Below are 19,802 nucleotides of genomic sequence, written 5' to 3'. Positions count from 1 at the left end.
TGAGATACCTCCATACTGTTTTCCATAGTGGCTGCACCAATCTGCAATCCCACCAACAGTGCACAAGGGTTCCCTTTTCTCCACATCCTCGCCAGCGCTTGTTGTTTGTTGATCTATTGATGATAACCATTTTGACTGGGGTGAGGTGGTATCTCATTGTGGTTTTTATTTGCATTTCTCTGATGGTTAGTGAGGTTGAGCATTTCTTCATATGTCTGTTTCCATCTGTATGTCCTCTTTAGAAAAATGTCTCTTCATGTCCTCTGCCCATTTTTTAATTGGGTTGATTGTTTTTTCGGAGCTGAGTTGAGTGAGTTTTTTAATAAAGTTTGGATATATCAATGGCAGATATCTTCTCCCATTCAGTAGGACCCTTTTTTGTTGTAATGATGGTTTCCTTTACTGTGAAAAAAATGTTTAGTTTGATGTAATCCCATATGTTTATTTTTTCTGTTACTTCCCTTGCCCAAGGGGATGTATCAGTAAAAATCTTACTCCGGGTAATGTATGTAAAGTTGCTTCCTATATTGTCTTCTAGGAGTTTTATGGTATCAGATGTTACATTTAAGTTTTTGACCCATTTTCAATTTATTCTTGTATATGGTGTAAGGAGGTGGTCCAGCTTCATCTTTTTGCATGTGTCTGTCCAGGTTTCCCAGCACCATTTATTGAAAAGACTGTCTTTACCTCACCGTAAATTCTTGCTTCCATTGTCGTAGATTAAATGGCCATATAGGCGTGGATTTATTTTTGGTCCGCTTGTGTGTTCACTGTTAACTTGTCTTCTGAGTCGCTGATTCGATTCTCTGACTCCTCTAACCCACTGGTAATTCCTTCAAGCGTGTGCTTTATTTCACTTGTTGTATTCTTTAGTTCTAACTGGTTGTTCATTATGATTTCTCTATCCTTCTTTATGTCGTCACTAAGCTCTTTAAACATTCTTATCGTCAGTGTTCTGAACTCTGTCTCTGATAGATTGGTTACCTCTATTTCATTTGGTTCCAATTCTGGAGGTTTCTTCTGTTCTTTTATTTGGGACATGTTTCTTTGTTTCCCCATTCTGGTTGACTCTCCGTGTTTGCTTCGATGTATTAGGTAGATCCCCTAGGATTCTCGGTCTTTGCTGGGTTATCTTATGTAGTGTGTGTCCTTTATATCTGACTTGCACCACTTCCCTATTCTCCTGTGCGTGTGCTCCAAAGGTGACCCTGGTGTTGTGTATATTGTCCTGTGTAAAGTTGAACTTTCATTGCTTTTGGCTGGTTAGTAGGTGGGGTTGATCCTAGGCTGCCTAGTTGTGAGACTTAGCTCTGCCCTCGGTGGATGATCTGCTGCGTGAGGGTTGACCACTCCAATTAGACTTGGCCTCTATGGGCTCTTGTGCCTGTAGAGAATTCCCTCTGGGTGTGTCACTTGTAGGTCAAACCCAATAATACTCTGGTTGGGTCTGGAGTTGGTGTCAGGAGGTGTTGAATCTTGTGACTCTTGGGCTGGGCCCTGGTGTAGGGCAATTTCAGAACAAAGCCAATCACCAAGCACAACAGCAACAACAAAGTCAAAACCAAATACACTCACGTGTGAAAACAACCAGTAACCCACACTCAACACAGGCAAAAATATCAAAGATACAAAAACAAAACAAAACAAAAAACGCAGCGCCAGTCTTGGCTTAAGCCCACCAAGTAATCTCCAGGCCGTCCTCTGCTGTACCAGAGAGTCCTCTGTGTATTGTTCAGGCAGAGCCGGTCACCTGGTGCCCAGAGTGACCCTGGGACGGCAGATGTAGATGAGTGGGGCTATCGGGTCTGGATGGTAGTTTCTACAAAGTCAGTGCAGTTTCTGCTCTTGCCTGCACATATGCGCACTGAGAGTAACACAACCAGCCCTGTGCCCAGGTCTCCTGAGTCTTAGGTCACTCCTTCCGTGTGTGTGTGTGCGTGCGTGCATGTGTGCGTGTGTGGTGGGAGATTTCTGAGCTGCTGAAAGCCCAGAGCTGCGACTGCTGCCTACTGCTAACCCCTGGGCATGTCTCCACAGTTGTAATTGCCCTGCCCTGGGCAGGTCAGAGAAGGTGGGGACTGGGGATGGAGGAGTCTTCTCTCTCTCAGCCCAGCAGTGTCACACACTTCCCAGCTTCTTCCCTGGGTCGCAGTAGCTACAAACCGGGTCCTCCCAGATCCTGAGCACTATGGGTCCTCTGTAATCTGACACTACTCCTCAGATCAGGGGCCAGCGTGAGTCTCTGGAAGGGTGGGGGTAGGATTGGGAGAGTCGGGGGAGGGGCCCAGGTATGGTGTTTACTTCCTTTGTCCTACCTAGGGCCCAGCTGGAGGTCTCAGCTGAGGTGACTGCCTCAAACTCTGATATGCTGCTCTCTGGGCAGGGAGATGAGCTGTGGGACACAGGGAAAGAGCCCACCTCCTGGCTCTTGTGGTCTCTGTTCTGTCCTGGGACCACCTGCACCTCCGCAGCCATGGATGCGGGCCACGTCTCCCTTCCCACTTCCCCTGCTCGCCCAGTTTGCCCACCTTCAAGTCATCCTCCTACAAGTCTCTTAGCTGTTCTGTGTGATGAGCAGAGAGCATGACTGCTGTTTTGAAATCTCGGTCACAGAGATCACAATCTTCCATAACTTTGACTTGGTTTCTGGAGAAGTGTCATCTTCTCTCAGTGTTAACCATGTCACCTTGCTTCTTCATGCTGCTGAGTGGCTTGTTCCTCTACAGGCACATTTGAAGTAGTGAATACTTTCTTATGTAGGTACATTTCGATTTGAACAATTAAACAGGTATATAGTTAGAGGTCTTTCTTTTGTTTTCAGTAGATGGTACAAGAGTGTAATTTCTGTTTTCTCCCACAGGTGCTCCTTGAGTATGGGGGATCCAGGGGCGGGGACTTAGCTGTGGGTGTGGGAGTCCAAGCCTGGGTGACCAGGGAGATGGGTGTTGCAACTGCATCCAGGTCTCCAGGGTCTCTGGTCACCACCACCAAGCAGGTGGGGGAAGTGGGTGGTTGAGGGGAGCGTGTTCTTGAGCCCGCTGAGCTGCTACCTGGTTCCCTATGTCTACTGGTAGCACTGTGTGTGGTCGTGAGACTGGAGAATTGTTTCTGCTGCTGCTACTGGTCCCTGGTGGTGCCAGCACTGCTGCATCTGGAGAGGGGTGGGGGGATGCTGCTGCTGCCCCACTTAGCCTCCCCTGGGCAGTGATGTGGGAGCTGCACCCCGTCCCCTCCACCGCCACTGCCTTTGCTGGGGCTTCAGGCTCAGCCTTGTCCCCCTGGAACTGCAGCTGTGGGCTGTCCCTGTGCTTTCCTCCATCCTGCCTCCCTTTCACATCCAGTGCACCCTCCTTCCCTTTTACAGATGCGTGGTGTTTTAAGGAATCGTAGTGTGTTGAGCAGAAGATCCTTTCTTGGGCTATAGATGCCCGATGAGTTGTAGATATCGTGGAGATAGAAAGGGGTTGTCTCTCTTGACATGATGTTTACATCATTCCAAAGAATATCCATTTTGATCAATGCAGGGTGGTTTGTGGTTTTGATGGTGTTTTGTGGCCTCCTTTTTTTTTTTTTTCAGTTTTATTTTATTTTTACATCCCTCACAACGTGAACCCCCCTCCCCCCATCCACCACCACCCCGACCTCACACCGAGCCATCACATTATACACATAAATTTATAGTTGGCATTCATTAATGTCCAGTCTCTGGTGTACAATGCCATGACCAAGCATCCACCGCATCCCTGAGGTGGTCTCCCAAACAGGACACATGTCCATCGGACACCCAACAAAATCCCCAAACACTATTGAGTAAGTTCCCCAAAGTAATTCTCAAAAGACCCTGAGGCCATCCTGTGGTCACCAACCGCCCCCCAATCCCTTCACCCTTCCCCCCATCTCCAACCCCCTCCCACATCTAACAACTGTGGCCTTCTTAATGCAGAGAAACATAGCACAGGCCTGTGCTAAATGGGGCTCCAACCTTGTGTTTTCATTTAGCTTCCCCTTAATAAATCATAGGAGAACAAAGCCAAGGATTTTCGGACAGCCCTTCGGCTAAATGGAGTCCAAGTCCTTCAAAGTGGTGAACCTGGAGGAAGGACTGGGTACAAAAAGAAAGTGAATGGCCAACGCTTCTGTAAATTCTTAAGCATGATGCACAATTAAAATGTTCTCAGTGGTTTCACCACAGAAATCAGAAGATGAAAGAGTGTAAAGGCAGAAGCAATGAGAGAGAATATGCTTGTGGACATTTTTCCTTTAATTATTTTTTGGTAGGAAAGAGGTGTTTAGTTTTCAGTATTTCCTCATAAATTGGAAAATTGTTTATGTTAAAGTCAATGCCCTCATTCAAAGGCCAACGTTGTTCCCTTGTGAGGCGTTGGGTTGCCCAATCATGCAAGGCTGAATAAGAGATGGAAAAGCCCCACTCTGTCAAGATCCAGAGATAAGTGTCCCAAATCACTAGGGAACACTGGAAAGACTGATGATGCAGTTGTGATGATGTGAGGTTGGACACAAGTGCACTAGATGGTAAAGAGAAATCTGTTTTGTGTTTCCCATTTCGCTATACTTAACCCCCACCATGAATATTACCTGTGTTGGTTTATATTGGTCAGCCAAATTTGATTCTGAGGAAAAGACAAGTCATTTTAAGGAAGAATTTCCTCAACTTGAGTTTGCTTTCTTTAACTCATGATTTTCTCCTTCAAGTTCCCTTTTCTGTGTTTAGAAATGTTTATGCTTTATAAATTGAGTGTGTTTGACTACTGCTAATAGGACTTGTGATGTTAATCTGTCTTTATTTTTAATAATGACTTTAAAGATAATACTTGAGTTAGAAAGCTACTATTTTGTTTCTCATGCTTTAACATTATTGAGCTACATGACAAAGTTTTGCATATTCATTTTCTTTGAGTTGTACTCAGAAATTGATGGAATTTTCCGGAATATGAGGTAGTAGCTGGCATAGCAGGCTAGCCTCAATAGGGAGACTTATCCCATTCCTGGCCCGCAGCTCCTTGGTTTGGTGACCTCAGGTGACCTATGTAATCTCTGTGAGTCTTGGTTGCCTCTTATGCAAAATTAGGGACTTTCACTAAATCAGTGACTTTCAGACCTGAAAAATATTCTTTTTATCAAAGAATAGTACCGTTCTTTGAGAAAATTTTTTTTGTGTAATTACTGTGTTTACCCAAAAATAAGACCTAGCCGGACAATCAGCTCTAATGTGTCTTTTGGAACAAAAATTAATGTAAGATCCGGTCACATCACGTCACATCATATCATATGTCATACGCGGTCTTATATCATAGTAAAATAAGACCGGGTCTTAATTAATTTTTGTTCCAAAATGCATTAGAGCTGATTGTCTAGCTAGGTCTTATTTTCGGGGAAACACGGTATATAAAAACAGAGACCAAGGGTGGCCACATGCCTCAGTTGGTTAGAGTGCAAGTTCTTAACAACAAGGTTGTGGGTTCGATTCCCACATGAGCCAGTGAACTGCACCCTCCACCGCTAGATTGAAAACAATGGCTTGAACTTGGAGATGAACCATGGTGGGCAGCCGGTTGGCCCAGTGGTTGGAGCACTGTGCTCATAACACCAAGGTTGACAGTTCCATTCCCACATAGACCCGTGAGAAGCAATGGGTTGAGCTTGGAATTGGGCTGCTGGTGGGGAGCCTGTTGGCTCAGTGGTTGGAGCGAGGTGCCCATAACACCAAGGTAACCGGTTCAAGTCCCACATTGGCCAGTGAGATGCACCATCCACAACTAGATTGAAAAAAAGAACAATTTGACATCCGGGAAAAGCAAACTGTTCCTCAGTAGTCCCCAATTAACACAAAACAAACCAAAGCAGAGACGTGTAGAGCTACCTAGCTAAAGGAGGGATGCAGACTCCTAAGCTGTGCTATCCCGTGGGTGTCCCCAGTGGAACCTGAGCTTTCTCCGAGACGTAGTCTAGTAAGAACTGCCAGTAATGAGAAAATCCTTCTAGTTGAAATCCTTTGAATTAAAGTTTGCTGATACATTTTTTTGTGTATAATTTTCTCACCTTTCTATATATTTGATAAATGGAAAAGTATAATAAGACTGCAGATATGTTGTCCTTATTAATGTTGGACTTCAAGCTACTTCCACCATCTGAACACACTCCTCACCTAGAAATAAACATACCGTGTTTCCCAAAAATAAGACATAGCTGGACCATCATCTCTAATGTGTCTTTTGGAGCAAAAATTAGTATAAGACCTGGTCTGATATTATTTTATATTACATAAGACCCATTCTTATATTATGTTAAAATAAGACCGGGTCTTATATTAATTTTTGCTCCAAAAGTCGCATTAGAGCTGATGGTCCAGCTACATCTTATTTTCAGGGAAACACGACAGAAAGTGCTGAAGTAAATATTTAAGAAAAGAGCTGTTTTGGGGGAAAATAATAACGCTACATTGGTAGTTCCTTAATTCAAGTCGTGTAAAAATGTGATTTACATTTTATATTGTTGATTAACAATAACTTAAAACTGTTTCATGAAAGTCCTCTCCCTTTCTATGGTATTTAGTTATTGATTTTACACGGCCTGTCTGGTGATGTTGTTGTCACATTATTCACGTTATAAGCCCTTTCTATCAAGCCATTCACAAAAAAAAGTGTTATGCAAATATTGGAAAACAAATTTGTCTTCCCCTGTCGGTGCCTGCCGACGAGAAGAAGAGTCCCTGAAGTGGGGAGTGAGGATTGAGAAAAAATAGAAGAGAGACAAAGATGGGATCGGGAGGGCAGGCAATTCTAAGTAGACTGCCGCAGTTCTAAGTAGAATGCCTCAGATCTAAGTAGAATGCCTCAGCCCAAGTTTATTTTTGCAGCTTATATACTCTGGGCATCAAAAAGTAACAGAACTGTCTGCAATCTAGTAGTTACAATAAAGGTAATACACAAGGGCCTGTTTTTTGGCCAGCTCCACACTTCCTGACCTTGTCTAGTTCTGTGTTCTCAGAGTAGGAACTTCTGCCTTGCTGGGAGCACAGACCACTCAAGGAAGTCAAAGGTTCAACATTTCACAAAACAACACCTGCTAGCACTTAGCACGGTTTCCCACATTCCCCCTAAATTTGTACAAGGATTGGCTGTCACATTGTTGTCACCATAGTGTCTATTAGTTTCTGGATATTATTTTAAGCACTACTTTGGACATTTTGTGAGAGGATAGCTTTCAGAAGAAAGGTTTCAGTAAGACCACTCTAGACTGGGACACTTGTAATATAGTTTGAAATACTCCCACACATTTCATAATTAAATAGACTATAACTACAGCTATTTTAGTGTTTCGAAAATTGGACCTGATTTCTAAGGAACAAAGTCACATTTAAAAATTATATATTATTTTTTGTTTCTAACTCTACAAAGTCATAAATGAGAAAGTAAATTTGAAAACTGGCTCTAGGTCATACTTTATTCAAGCAGCTTTACGGAAATCTTTCTGTGCATACGAATACGGTAATGTTTCAGTCATAGACTGCAAAATCGTTTTGGTTATTGTTTCTGTCAGTAGAATTTTCACATGACGGCACAGTACCACTTTCATCATTTTATGTCTTTAAGGTTCTATGCTGAAAAATGAATAGCCTAGAATACAGCTTAAGATTACTTTTCTAGAAGTGCAAGAATGGAAAGCTCATTTTAAGTAAAAGTCCATTAAAGTAAAAACAAAGAACAAGAAACATTTATAAAGGACAATTTTTCTAAAAATTGCAAAGTAATGCATTCAGTGTAAAATATGACTTGACTTGTTTAAACTTCATTGTACCAATCAAATCAAACGTCACTCTTTTGAAATTATGTATCTTAGGTAGACCAATATCAATTGCACTGTTGGTCAGATTAATCTAAATAGCATCTCATATAGATGGTCTCTATTATGTACAATCAAAATAAGCAGTAATTTATGTTATTCATTTTTAAACTTTTTTGTATTTATATAAATCATACGTTAAGTCTATTCTCTAAAGGCATTATTTAAAGAGCACATTTCATAAGATATATCATTTCTACAATAAAGTCTCTTGTTTACCTTAAATGCTATAATAAGATTTGATTTATTTCAGTCGCTGCTGGAGTACCAGGAAAAAAAAACTAAAGAACTATACAAAGACGGTATGTTGCCAAAATGTATTAATTCAAGTTAGATATCATTGATTTCTGGAATAAAATGTAAATATTAAATGGCATCCCTTTCCATGTTCTGATAATAGATACTACATTAAATATTTTCTTGGCCTTAGCAAATAAAAAAGGTGAAAGCATAAACATTCATAGTGAAGACAAGGTCATATGAGTAATATCTCAAGAGTCTATGTATCTCTTTTTATTTCTGGCCTGTCCCCTTCCTTTCTTCTGCCATCCCTATGGAACTTTCCACCTGCACGTTGAAAACGGGGCTTCATCAACTTTTATGTTTTTGCCAGTGATATGAGGCCCAATAACCAGACTTATCTAGTGATACTTAAGCAATTACTGTTCATATATGGTGTTTCCCCGAAAATAAGACCTAACCGGAAAATAATACCTAATGTGTCTTTGGGAGCAAAAATGAATATAAGACCAGGTCTTATTTTTGGGGAAATACGGTACCTCCTAGAAGGGCCAAGCTACCATATTTCCCCGAAAATAAGACCAGGTCTTATATTAATTATAGCTCCAAAAGACGCATTAGGGCTTAATTTCTGGTTAGTCTTATTTTTGGAGGAAACACTGTAGCTGTCACCTGATGGGTGACATTTAAATCTCCAGTCATTTACTTTGTCATTAGTTTACCATGTACCCTCAGGAGAAACTCCACATTGCTTTGCATGGAATGAAAACACCCAAATCAATGTAGTTCTCACCAAACATCTCAGCCTATATCTTGCTACCAACCCTCGTTTGCCCCTTTGCTCTAGCATCTAGCTAAACCAGACTACTTCTCGTTCCGTAGTGTTCTCCCCCATGCTAGTCTTCGCATCTGCGTCTTCCCTCTCTCTGGCATCCTCTGTCCTTGTCCTTCAGGCATCAACATCCATGTCACCTCCACCAGAGAGCAGACAATCAATACTGGGATGTCCCTTTTGTGGGTCCCACTCGCGTCCTGTTGTGCATTTGTATGGTATAGGGGCCTCTGAATGGAAATTGCCTGTTCATCTGTTCCTTCAGCTTATAGTAGATGATGGGTCAGGGCTGGACCGTGTCATCTTCGTCTTGTAACTTCAGTGCTTGTCGTACGACCTTGTTTATAAATGAATGAAGGATGAGACAACCAGAAGCTCTGATACTTGGCCACAATAGCAGTCAAGTCAGTGTGCAGCCGTGGGCAAACTGTATTGAATATGATCTCCTGTTGTGAGCTGTGGCCTCATCTAGAGGTTTTCTCATTCTTCTTAACACTTATACTTAGTTGTATTTTAAAGAACATAATTCTGTCTTTTTCTTTCCAGCTCCTGCTGAATTTGAATCTAAATTCAATCGAAAAGTTCCTCTATCACCTATTGATAATCTACTTGAGAATATAAAACTAGAAATCGTCTACGATTTGAAAAAAAAGTATAAGCTCTAAAATATAAATAGTACAAGTGTATTTACTGGGCTGTTTAAACAACATGTTAATTGTATCCCAAAATATATGGCATGTGAAATCCTTATTACAGGAAAATATTTTTGTATCATATGTTGTGGGGACAGAGCCTGTGGGGACAAAACCCCAAAAAACAGTTTCCAGGCTCTCAGCCTCACATAGAAAGGTGCTGGCTCGGGTAGTAAATGGCCATAAACTGTGATCAGATGCCAGCAGTTGTGGCTAGTTGGCCGTCAGCTGTAACCCGTAAGCCATTGGCCACTAATATAACGGCTGTGGCTATGCTAGCAAAAAGGAATGGGGGCTAGCAAGAAGATGGTGGCTGGCAAGCGCGGACTGCTGTTAGGCAGATTATGTAGATCCTACTTCCTGTGTCTCCAGCCCAGCCGCCAGCGAGAATATATTGGTTTGACTCCCCTATCTATGGCTCCGTGGGTGTTCCTTTTTGGCCTTACCGTGTCCTGCGTTCTTGGGCGGGGAGCGGGAGCTGAGACCCTGCACGACAAATGGCGCAGCGAGCAGGGTCCACCGCGTGACACATGGCGTAGTCGGCAGGATACGGTGCTGGCCAAAGCTCTCCGAAGGGCAGTGGAGCAGTTTGTGCGTATGAAAGCTCAGTCTGAGGAAGACCAGGAGGAGCAGCTGCCGGAGAGCTCGATTTCCGTGGAGCGGTGGGAAGATGTGGATGGTTCCCCAACCAGCAGAGGCCGGAGAAAGCGGAGAAAGCGAAGGTTGTTGCGGCCCTGTGGGCTGGGAACTGCTTGCTGACGCAGCCTGGATGCGGGACTTGTCCCAGGAGGAAACGCTTGCTGAGTCCTCATTGTGAGATGAGGGTGAGGTCAAGGTCATCCCTCACCCCCAGGACAGCCCTGGCGAATGACTATGGACTATGAGGAATTGCCTTCTATCCCTGATTTAATGGACGCTTGACTGTTTGGGAACATACCATCATGTAGTGGGACTGGCGGATGTTTGCTTTTGTGTCTTGACTGGCCACCATTGATAATATGTAAGCACCTTGATGTGAGCCACTGTTGTTCCAGCACGGTACCCCGAGAGGCCCAGAGAGAGAGTGGCAGTGCCCTGAGAGCCCTGGCTGTGTCCAGGAAGTCTGGCTGTGCCCAGAGAGAGTGGCAGTGCCCTGAGGCCCTGGCTGTGTCCAGGAAGTCTGGCTGTGTCCAGAGAGAGTGGCAGTGCCCTGAGGCCCTGGCTGTGTCCAGGAAGTCTGGCTGTGCCCAGAGAGAGTGGCAGTGCCCTGAGGCCCTGGCTGTGTCCAGGAAGTCTGGCTGTGTCCAGAGAGAGTGGCAGTGCCCTGAGGCCCTGGCTGTGTCCAGGAAGTCTGGCTGTGCCCAGAGAGAGTGGCAGTGCCCTGAGGCCCTGGCTGTGTCCAGGAAGTCTGGCTGTGTCCAGGAAGTCTGGCTGTGTCCAGAGAGTGGCAGTGTCCTGAGAGGCCCTGGCTGTGTCCAGGAAGTCTGGCTGTGCCCAGAGAGAGTGGCAGTGCCCTGTGAGCCCTGGCTGTGTCCAGGAAGTCTGGCTGTGCCCAGAGAGAGTGGCAGTGCCCTGAGAGGCCCTGGCTGTGTCCAGGAAGTCTGGCTGTGCCCAGAGAGAGTGGCAGTGCCCTGAGAAAAGCTGGCTGTGCCCGGGGAAACAGGTGGTACCCTAAGAAGCCCAGGATGTCTGGCTGTGCCCAGAAGTACTGGGGTGGTGCCCTGAGAAACCCTGGCTGTGCCCGGGGAGACTGGTGGTACCTTAAGAAGCCCAGGAAGTCTGGCTGTGCCCAGAAGTACTGGTGGTGCCCTGAGAAACCCTGGCTGTGCTCAGAGAGCCTGGCTGTGTCCAGGATATTGCATTCACCTCCAGGCTCCTCGCACAGGGACCCTCGCGGAAGACACTTGTCGCGTAGATTGTGAGGCGAGAACCTGTAGGGGTGGAGTGTGGGGACAAAACCCCAAAAACCAGTTTCCAGGCTCTCGGCCTCACATAGAAAGGTGCTGGCTCGGGTAGTAAATGGCCATCAACTGTGATCAGATGCCAGCAGCTGTGGCTAGTTGGCCGTCAGCTGTAACCCGTAAGCCATTGGCCACTAATATAACGGCTGTGGCTATGCTAGCAAAAAGGAATAGGGGCTAGCAAGAAGATGGTGGCTGGCAAGCGCGGACTGCTGTTAGGCAGATTATGTAGATCCTACTTCCTGTGTCTCCAGCCCAGCCGCCAGCGAGAATATATTGGTTTGACTCCCCTATCTATGGCTCCGTGGGTGTTCCTTTTTGGCCTTACCGTGTCCTGCGTTCTTGGGCGGGGAGCGGGAGCTGAGACCCTGCACGACAAATGGCGCAGCGAGCAGGGTACCCCGCACGACAGAGCCCCAGAGAGCAGTTTCCAGGCTCTCGGCCTCACGTGGAGGGGTGCTGGCTCAGGTAGTAGATGGCCATCAACTGTGGTTGGATGGCCATCAGCTGTGACTAGTTGGCCGTCAGCTGTAACCAGTGAGCCACTGGCCACTAATATAACTGCTGTGGCTACACTAACTGTCGGTGCCTGCCGACGAGACGAACAGTCCCTGAAGTGGGGAGTGAGGATTGAGAAAAAAGAAGAGAGACAAAGATGGGATCGGGAGGGCAGGCAATTCTAAGTAGACTGCCGCAGTTCTAAGTAGAATGCCTCAGCCCAAGTTTATTTTTGCAGCTTATATACTCTGGGCATCAAAAAGTAACAGAACTGTCTGCAATCTAGTAGTTACAATAAAGGTAATACACAAGGGCCTGTTTTTTGGCCAGCTCCACACTTCCTGACCTAGTCTGGTTCTGTGTTCTCAGAGTAGCAAGTTTTGCCTCGCTGGGAGCACAAACCACTCAAGGAAGTCAAAGGTTCAACATTTCACAAAACAACACCTGCTAGCACTTCAGCACGGTTTCCCACAGGTCACCCTTTTTTATATAAAATTAACACAAGGGTTGCGCCTGGCTTAGGTGGTTGGTACAGATATGTCCATTTACCCGTCATAGGAGACCATCCCTCTAGCGAACGGTTCCTGTCTTAGGTTATGTACATTCTTACCAAATCCTTACCCATCTTTGGCTGCCGACCCATTGTAGGGGCTTTATACACGGGTGTCAGCGACACGGTGGACCTGGGCAGATAATCTCAACTCATGAACCTTTGTTTGGAGATCGATGAAGCCCTTGAGTATTACCTTTCTGAGCAACGGAGTAAACCACATGAATAGAGGAACACCAACAAAGATTATTACAAAAGGCAGTAGCAAATGGAAAAGAGCTAGAAAGGAGGGGAATTCTCCTCTGAGGTCCGAGTACCAAGGACCTGAAATGTTAACAGGTACCATAATGAAAGAGGGTCGGTGGAGAACTACAGCTCTACTTTTGTCATTTGACCAATTGATGCTATTACTTAGGTACACTGTATACAAGATACATTAAACTGGACCCCGTCAATAGGGGTGATGTTAGAATTACCAATCATAAGCACATATGGAGCCTTGACACAAGCAGTGGTATTGCCTTCTACCTTGCCTCGTCCCTCGTCCATACTCATAGTCACTGTATCCACTGCTCCCACTAGTTTCCAAATATGTCTTTGGGGCCGGGAGGTATACCATAATCCCACAACCACTCCAGTCTTAGTCCCGTGTTGGACATCAGCACCTGTGTCATGGCCTCCGGACCATCTATAACAGCTTGATTAAACCCAGGGACACTATATTCCCCGGGTTCTTTATAACATTGTCTCCAAAGGATGGATCTGCTATTTTTTCTGTTCTCCTCACTGCAAGGATCATGGGCTTGTGGTGGAGGTGGGTTTTTATCCCTGATGTTTTTCCATCCTGCTGGCTGATGGAATGTGACACTCTGTCCTAGGTTGTCTCCGTGAATTGTCTGGCTGCCCACACGGAAACATCCAGTAACGCTGACATTATCGCGAAGCATATGAGGAGTCCTATGCCCAAGCCGCTATGATTGAATCCAACAGCTTGTAGGACGGCAGGAGCGAATGGATGTCCTAACAGCCTAGTGTCATTTGTCCCACCAATGACTTCAGGCCCGTTCCACACAGTGGGGTGTAGCATGGGAGGGTCAGGAACATATGCCCAGTATGCTGAGGCATCTGCGCAACCAGCAGGATCTCGAAGACGCTCATCAGCAAGCCACACCAACCTCTCAGGCAGCCACCGCGCACCTCCATTGTCCTGTGAATAAACACAAACATGCCCTTGTCCCCAAATTAGGACTGGGTCTGGCCCATGCCACTGGTTAGTAACTGGATCCTGCCATCTCACTTGGGCATAATCTTGTTGAGTGTTAGGATGCCAGAAGCGATCTGCGGCAGATCTGCCACGCGCATCCAGGTTTAAAAAATTTAGAACAAAGAGTGTGATTAAGGATTGTATGTGGGGAGACGGGGTAGACTCTAACGCCGCTGCCACACATTCTTGACATAGAGTAGGGCTATTAGCCATACCTTGAGGCAGCACCAGCCATTGATATCTCTTCATAGGTTCTTGTAAGTTACTTAAAGCAAACCTTTTACAATCCTTGGGGCACAATGGTATGTATAAAAACAATCCTTTAAAGCCAGGATTCTCTTATATGTGTTTTGGGGTATAGCAGAAGGATTAGGCAATCCCGGTTGTAAAGCCCCCATGAGCTCCATAGTCTCATTTATTTTTCTCAAATCTTGTAACAACCTCCATTTACCTGATTTTTTCTTAATTACAAATATGGGAGAGTTCCATGGAGAGTTAGAAAGTGCTGTATGTCCCTTATCGAGTTGCTCCTGTTCCAGCAACCTTCCAGCCTGTATCTTTTCTGATGATAGGGGCCACTGTTCTACCCAAACAGGTGTGTCGCTTTTCCAAGTGATAGCATCTGCATGGGGTACAGGAGGAGTAGTGACCCCCGTTAAAAATATCCCAAGCCAGCTCTTTGTGGTAAGGGCGAGGGAAAGATAGGCTCTTTTCTCCCTTGTCCAGAAGGACCTCAGCCATCTCTAGGCAGAAGTCCCTGATCGAACATCATCATAGTGACCTGTTGATTAGGGCTGTACAGGTAAACTCCCATCTGACTCATGACACGTCTGCCCCATAGATTGACAGGCAATCCTGCCAGTATGTATGGTTGAAAGGATCCTTCATGTCCCTCTTGATCTTTCCACAACAATATATCACTGCTCTGTTCTGGTGACTGAGATTGTCCTATGCCTTTTAACTGGGTTACTGTTTGCTGCTTTGGCCAGTGGCTAGGCCACTGATCTGCAGTTAAAACAGAGACATCGGCCCCCGTGTCTAAAAGGCCCATGAAGGAACGGCCATTAATGGATAGTGGTAATTCTGGCCTGGTGGTGAATGGCCTGGACCCAATAAGCATCCTATGAACCAAGGCCCGCGTCGCCTCGGGATTTACGGCCTGCGGTTTTACCCGCTTTGACATATGGAATTAACAATGATTGTGCTATGCGTTGGCCCTTATCGATCACTGAAATGCCTCCAGGCGAATGTGTCATAATCTTGATCTCTCCTGTATAATCCATATCCACAACTCCCGGAGCAGCCAATATCCCTTTCATGGTAATACTACTCCTTCCTAGGATTAGTCCCACAGTCTGTGGAGGCAGAGGCCCAAAGACCCCTGTAGGAATAGCTCGCATTCCCATCTCAGGTGTTAGTACTGTGTAGGCGGCGCTACTGAGGTCCAATCCTGCGCTGCCTGGGGTTGGTCGGAAGAGTTCCTGAATGGATTTCCCTGGTGGGGGACCAACTGCGGCAGCGCCCCATAGCATTGTTGCGGGGCCACAGTAAGCTGGGAAGGCGGCCAGGCCGCTGTGCCAGGTGAGTGGCCGCAATAAGACTGCCACAACCACGCGTGCACCTGCCGGGAGTCCTCGCGGGCGCTCAGCTGCGCGGGTTTCTCCCGTGACGCCGTGGCCTCTGGCCTCCAGCGTCTCGCAGCCCGCCGGCTCGGGCAGCCCTGCCCCGGAGCTGGATATCGCATCCCCGCGCTTCACAGGCTCGCACTGTGGCTCCCACTCCTCGGCGGTGGCCGTAGTGGAGGCGAGGCCCGCGGCTCGTCCCAGGGATGCGGGGTGGCGGCAGGAGGGCCCGTCAGAGAAGTGACGGGCTCTTGGTCTCCTCCACCTTCGCCCCGCCCGGGACGGTGGCCTTGGGCCTCTTCCGGCCCCTCTGCCATGTCTCAGCCCCACTCTGCTGTCTTGTCACTGCACCGTCTACCACCCTCACTGGCCCCTCCCCATCTAGGCCCTCCTCATCCTGGGGGTCCAGTCTGTTTAGCACACTTTTTAACATTTGAGTAAAAGACATTCTGCGGTTACCCTGTCCCATGATTTTTTACTCCTGACCGTGGTATCTCACCGCACCCCTTACCTTATGCGACGCGTCTCAGCTCCGTGCGGTGTCCTTCACTTTATCCCCAGTATTCAGGTCCCTGTTCGGGCGCCACTTGTCGGTGCCTGCCCACGAGAGGAACAGTCCCTGAAGTGGGGAGTGAGGATTGAGAGAAAAGAAGAGAGACAAAGATGGGATCGGGAGGGCAGGCAATTCTAAGTAGACTGCCGCAGTTCTAAGTAGACTGCTGGAGTTCTAAGTAGAATGCCTCAGCCCAAGTTTATTTTTGCAGCTTGTATCCTCTGGGCATCAAAAAGTAACAGAACTGTCTGCAATCTAGTAGTTACAATAAAGGTAATACACAAGGGCCTGTTTTTTGTCCAGCTCCACACTTCCTGACCTAGTCTGGTTCTGTGTTCTCAGAGTAGCAAGTTTTGCCTTGTTGGGGGCACAGACCACTCAAGGAAGTCAAAGGTTCAACATTTCACAAAGCAATACCTGCTAGCACTTCAGCACGGTTTCCTACAGGTTCGGATTGTCCGCGTTTGAGTTCGAGTTCGGGTTCGAGTTCAGAGATCAAAAATTCACGACCAAAACCATTGTCATCCTATGGTGACTGTAGTTACATGCAAAGCTGCACCTCCTTGGGGAGTAACAATAGAGGCTTAACAGTGGGGGAGGAAAAATAGGCTTCAGGAAAGTAATGCAAACATGTACTGAACACGCAAATAAGCCAATAACCATAACAATACATCAATAGCAGGTTAGACATTCATTTCAGGTACCCAAGGAACATTCTCTAGGATAGACAATGTGCTAGGCCATAAAAAAATTAAAATAAGTTTAAAAGAAAAGAAATAACACAAATTATGTTTTCTGACAATATGGAATAAAAGCAGAACTAGCAGCAGAACAACACACTAATATATACTAATCGGTCAAAATATAAATCACAAAGGAAATCCTAAAAATAAAAAATATTTTGAAGTGAATAAAAATAAAGACAAAATAAATAAAGTTTTCTGATGCATCTAAAACAGTACTTAGAGGAAAATATACAGCTATAAAATATGTATATTAAGAAAAAGAAATATCTCAAGTCAATAATCTAACCTTTCATCCTCAAATGCTGAAAAGAGAGGAACAAACTAAACCTAAAGAAATTGTGAAGGAAATAATATATATTAGGGCAGAAATTAGTGTAAGAGAGAAGAGAAAAATAATAGAGAAAAATCAATAAAAATGTCAGCAAAATTGATAAACATTTAGCTATATTGATCAAGAGAAAAAGAGAGAAGACTCAATTCTAGAATCATAATCAAAAAAGGGGGCATTACCTTACAGAAATAAAAAGATAATAAAGGAATACTATGAAAAACTGTACACCAACAAATAAGATAACTTGATGAAATAATAATTCCTAGACAGACACAAACTAACAAAGTTGACTCAAGAAGAAATAAACCGATTAAGTAAAGATATGAATAGGTAACGAAAAATGAGTCATAAAGAAATGCCCAGAAGTTCTCACTACTGAATTCTACCAAAGGTTAAAGAATTAATGCCAATTCTTCACAAACTATTCCAAAAGGTAGACGAGGGAACGTATCTCAACTCATTTTATGAGACCAGTGTTACACTGATTCCAAACCAAACACATCAAAAGAAAATATACCTAAAGGCTAATATTTCTTATGAAAGTGGATGTAAAAATCCTCAGCAAAATACTAGCAAATCATATTCAGCAAAATACAGAAAAAAAGCATATTCCATGACCATGTGAGATATCCCTGAAATACAAAGTTGATTTAAAACTCAAACATCACTTAATGTAACACATCATATTAATTAAACAAAAAACACTATCATGATCATTGCTACAACTTCAGTAAAAGCATTTAACAAAATTCAATGCCTTTTCATGAAAAACAAAACAAACAAAAAACAAAAACAATCAACAACAACAACAACAAAAATACCTCAACCAACTAAGCATGTGAGATAATTCTCTAAACCTGAAAAGAGCATCTATAGAACAGCTATAACTTGCATAATATTTAAGAGTGAAAGCCTGGATGCTTTCTTCCTAAGACAGTGAACTCGAAAGGATGACAACTGTGGCCAGTTCCATTCAATATTGTACTGAATATTTTATCCAGAGCAATTAGGTAAGACATGGAAATAAAAGCCATTCATATTGGAAAGACAGAAGCAAAATGCTCTCTATTCACAGATTACATAACCTGTAGTATACGACATTATGAGAATTCCGCTTAAGAACTACAGTAAGTCCTCACTTAACATCATGGGTAAGTTTTACGCTTTAAGTGAAACCACATATAAGGAAACCAATTTTACCATAGGCTGACTGCTATAAACAAGAGGTGCATTCCTGCCACAACTCATGCAAGTTATAAGGAAACAACTCTGAACAAGGCCCAGCTGTATTTGCATGTATAAGTCAGCAGATTTGCAGGATTCAAGATCAATATATAAAAACCAGTTGCATTTCTGTATACTTCAACTCAATTTGCAACAGCATCAAAAATAATAGAATACTTAGGAATATATTTAACAAAATAAGAGCCAAACTTATTCTCTAAAAACTGCAAAACTGATGGAAATAAATTAAAGACAACCTAATTGCGAAAATATTCCACGATTTTGGTCTGAACACTGTTAACATGGCCATATTCCTCAACCTATTAGGTCAGATACGGGCATGGTCAAAGAGGCCGGGAGCAAAGTCATACCCCTCTGCCAAGTCAGACCCCTCCTCGCATGATGGAAACTGGGGCCCCTGGCATTTCCCAGAAGAGGCAGCAGACCTTGGTGCAATAAACAACTCCAGACACAGCCACTGGGGCCCTATCTGCACTGGGGGTGCGGGCTTGCTCATCTGCCACCTCACTCAGCCAACCCCCTCCCCCAAATCGCATATCTGCCTCCCTCCTCTGCCCTGGGAGCGACTTCACCAGCCCCGTCTGCGGACCGCTGAACCTTACCTGGGAGCGCAGAATAAAGCCCTCACTTTTCTCAAGCTGCCTGACTCTCTTAGCTTCATTATCTCGCCTCAAGCCTTACACAACCTAATCAACAAATTCAACAGGAATCTTTCTAAGAATCCCAGCTAATTCTTTGTGCAGCAATTGACAAGCTGATTCTAAAATCCATTCGGAATTGCAAGGGACCCAGCATAGCCAAATCAATCCTGAAAAAGAAGAATAAAGTAGGAGGACTCAAACTTCCCAATTTCAAAATTTACTATGAAACAATGGTAGCAACCCCCCCCCCCACACACACACACACAGTTTCACTTTCCACAGGTTCAGTTACCTGCAGTAAGCCCTGGTAGAAAAATATTAAATGGAAAATTCCAGAAATTAACAATTCATAAGTTAAATTACAGGCCATTCTGAGTAGTGTGATTAAATCTCATGCTGTCCCACTCCAACACATGCTGCCCAGGATGTGAACCACCCCTTTGTTCATCACACTGTATACAATACCCCCCATCACTCACTTAGCCACCTCAATTATTAGATGGACCATCATGGTATGGCAGTGCTTGTGTTCAAGTCACCCTTGTTTTACTGAATGCCCCCAAAGTGCAAGATTAGTAATGCTGGCAATTCAGATAGGCCAAAGAAAAGTTGTAAAGTGCTCCCTTTAAGTGAAAAGGTGCAAGCTCTTGATTTAATAAGGGGAAAAAAAGCCATATACCCAGGTTAGTAAGATCTACGGTATTAAAAAAATATATTTGTGAAGCAAGATAATTTGAGATAGAAACCACATTCACGTAACTTTTATTACAGTATATTGTTATAAT

At 44.7% G+C, this 19,802-nt stretch overlaps 1 protein-coding gene across 1 annotated transcript in view; it reads left to right on the top strand.

Annotated features, from left to right (window-relative positions):
• The window catches only part of LOC308495666 (ankyrin repeat domain-containing protein 26-like), a 49,941-nt gene extending 40,339 nt beyond the window's left edge, over positions 1-9,602 (top strand). Inside the window, exons 10-11 of the mRNA XM_081080640.1 lie at positions 8,117-8,165; positions 9,482-9,602. Of these exons, the coding sequence (XP_080936766.1) occupies positions 8,117-8,165; positions 9,482-9,556 (124 nt within the window). The 3' untranslated portion in view covers positions 9,557-9,602. The remainder of the gene's footprint in view (positions 1-8,116; positions 8,166-9,481) is intronic.
• The last annotated feature ends 10,200 nt before the right edge of the window (positions 9,603-19,802 follow it).

This window comes from Rhinolophus hipposideros (assembly GCF_964194185.1).
Source record: "Rhinolophus hipposideros genome assembly, contig: HAP1_SCAFFOLD_87, whole genome shotgun sequence".
Classification (NCBI taxonomy): domain Eukaryota; kingdom Metazoa; phylum Chordata; class Mammalia; order Chiroptera; family Rhinolophidae; genus Rhinolophus; species Rhinolophus hipposideros.
Note: the sequence above shows the minus strand (reverse complement) of the source record. Positions and strands in the feature narration are given on the sequence as shown.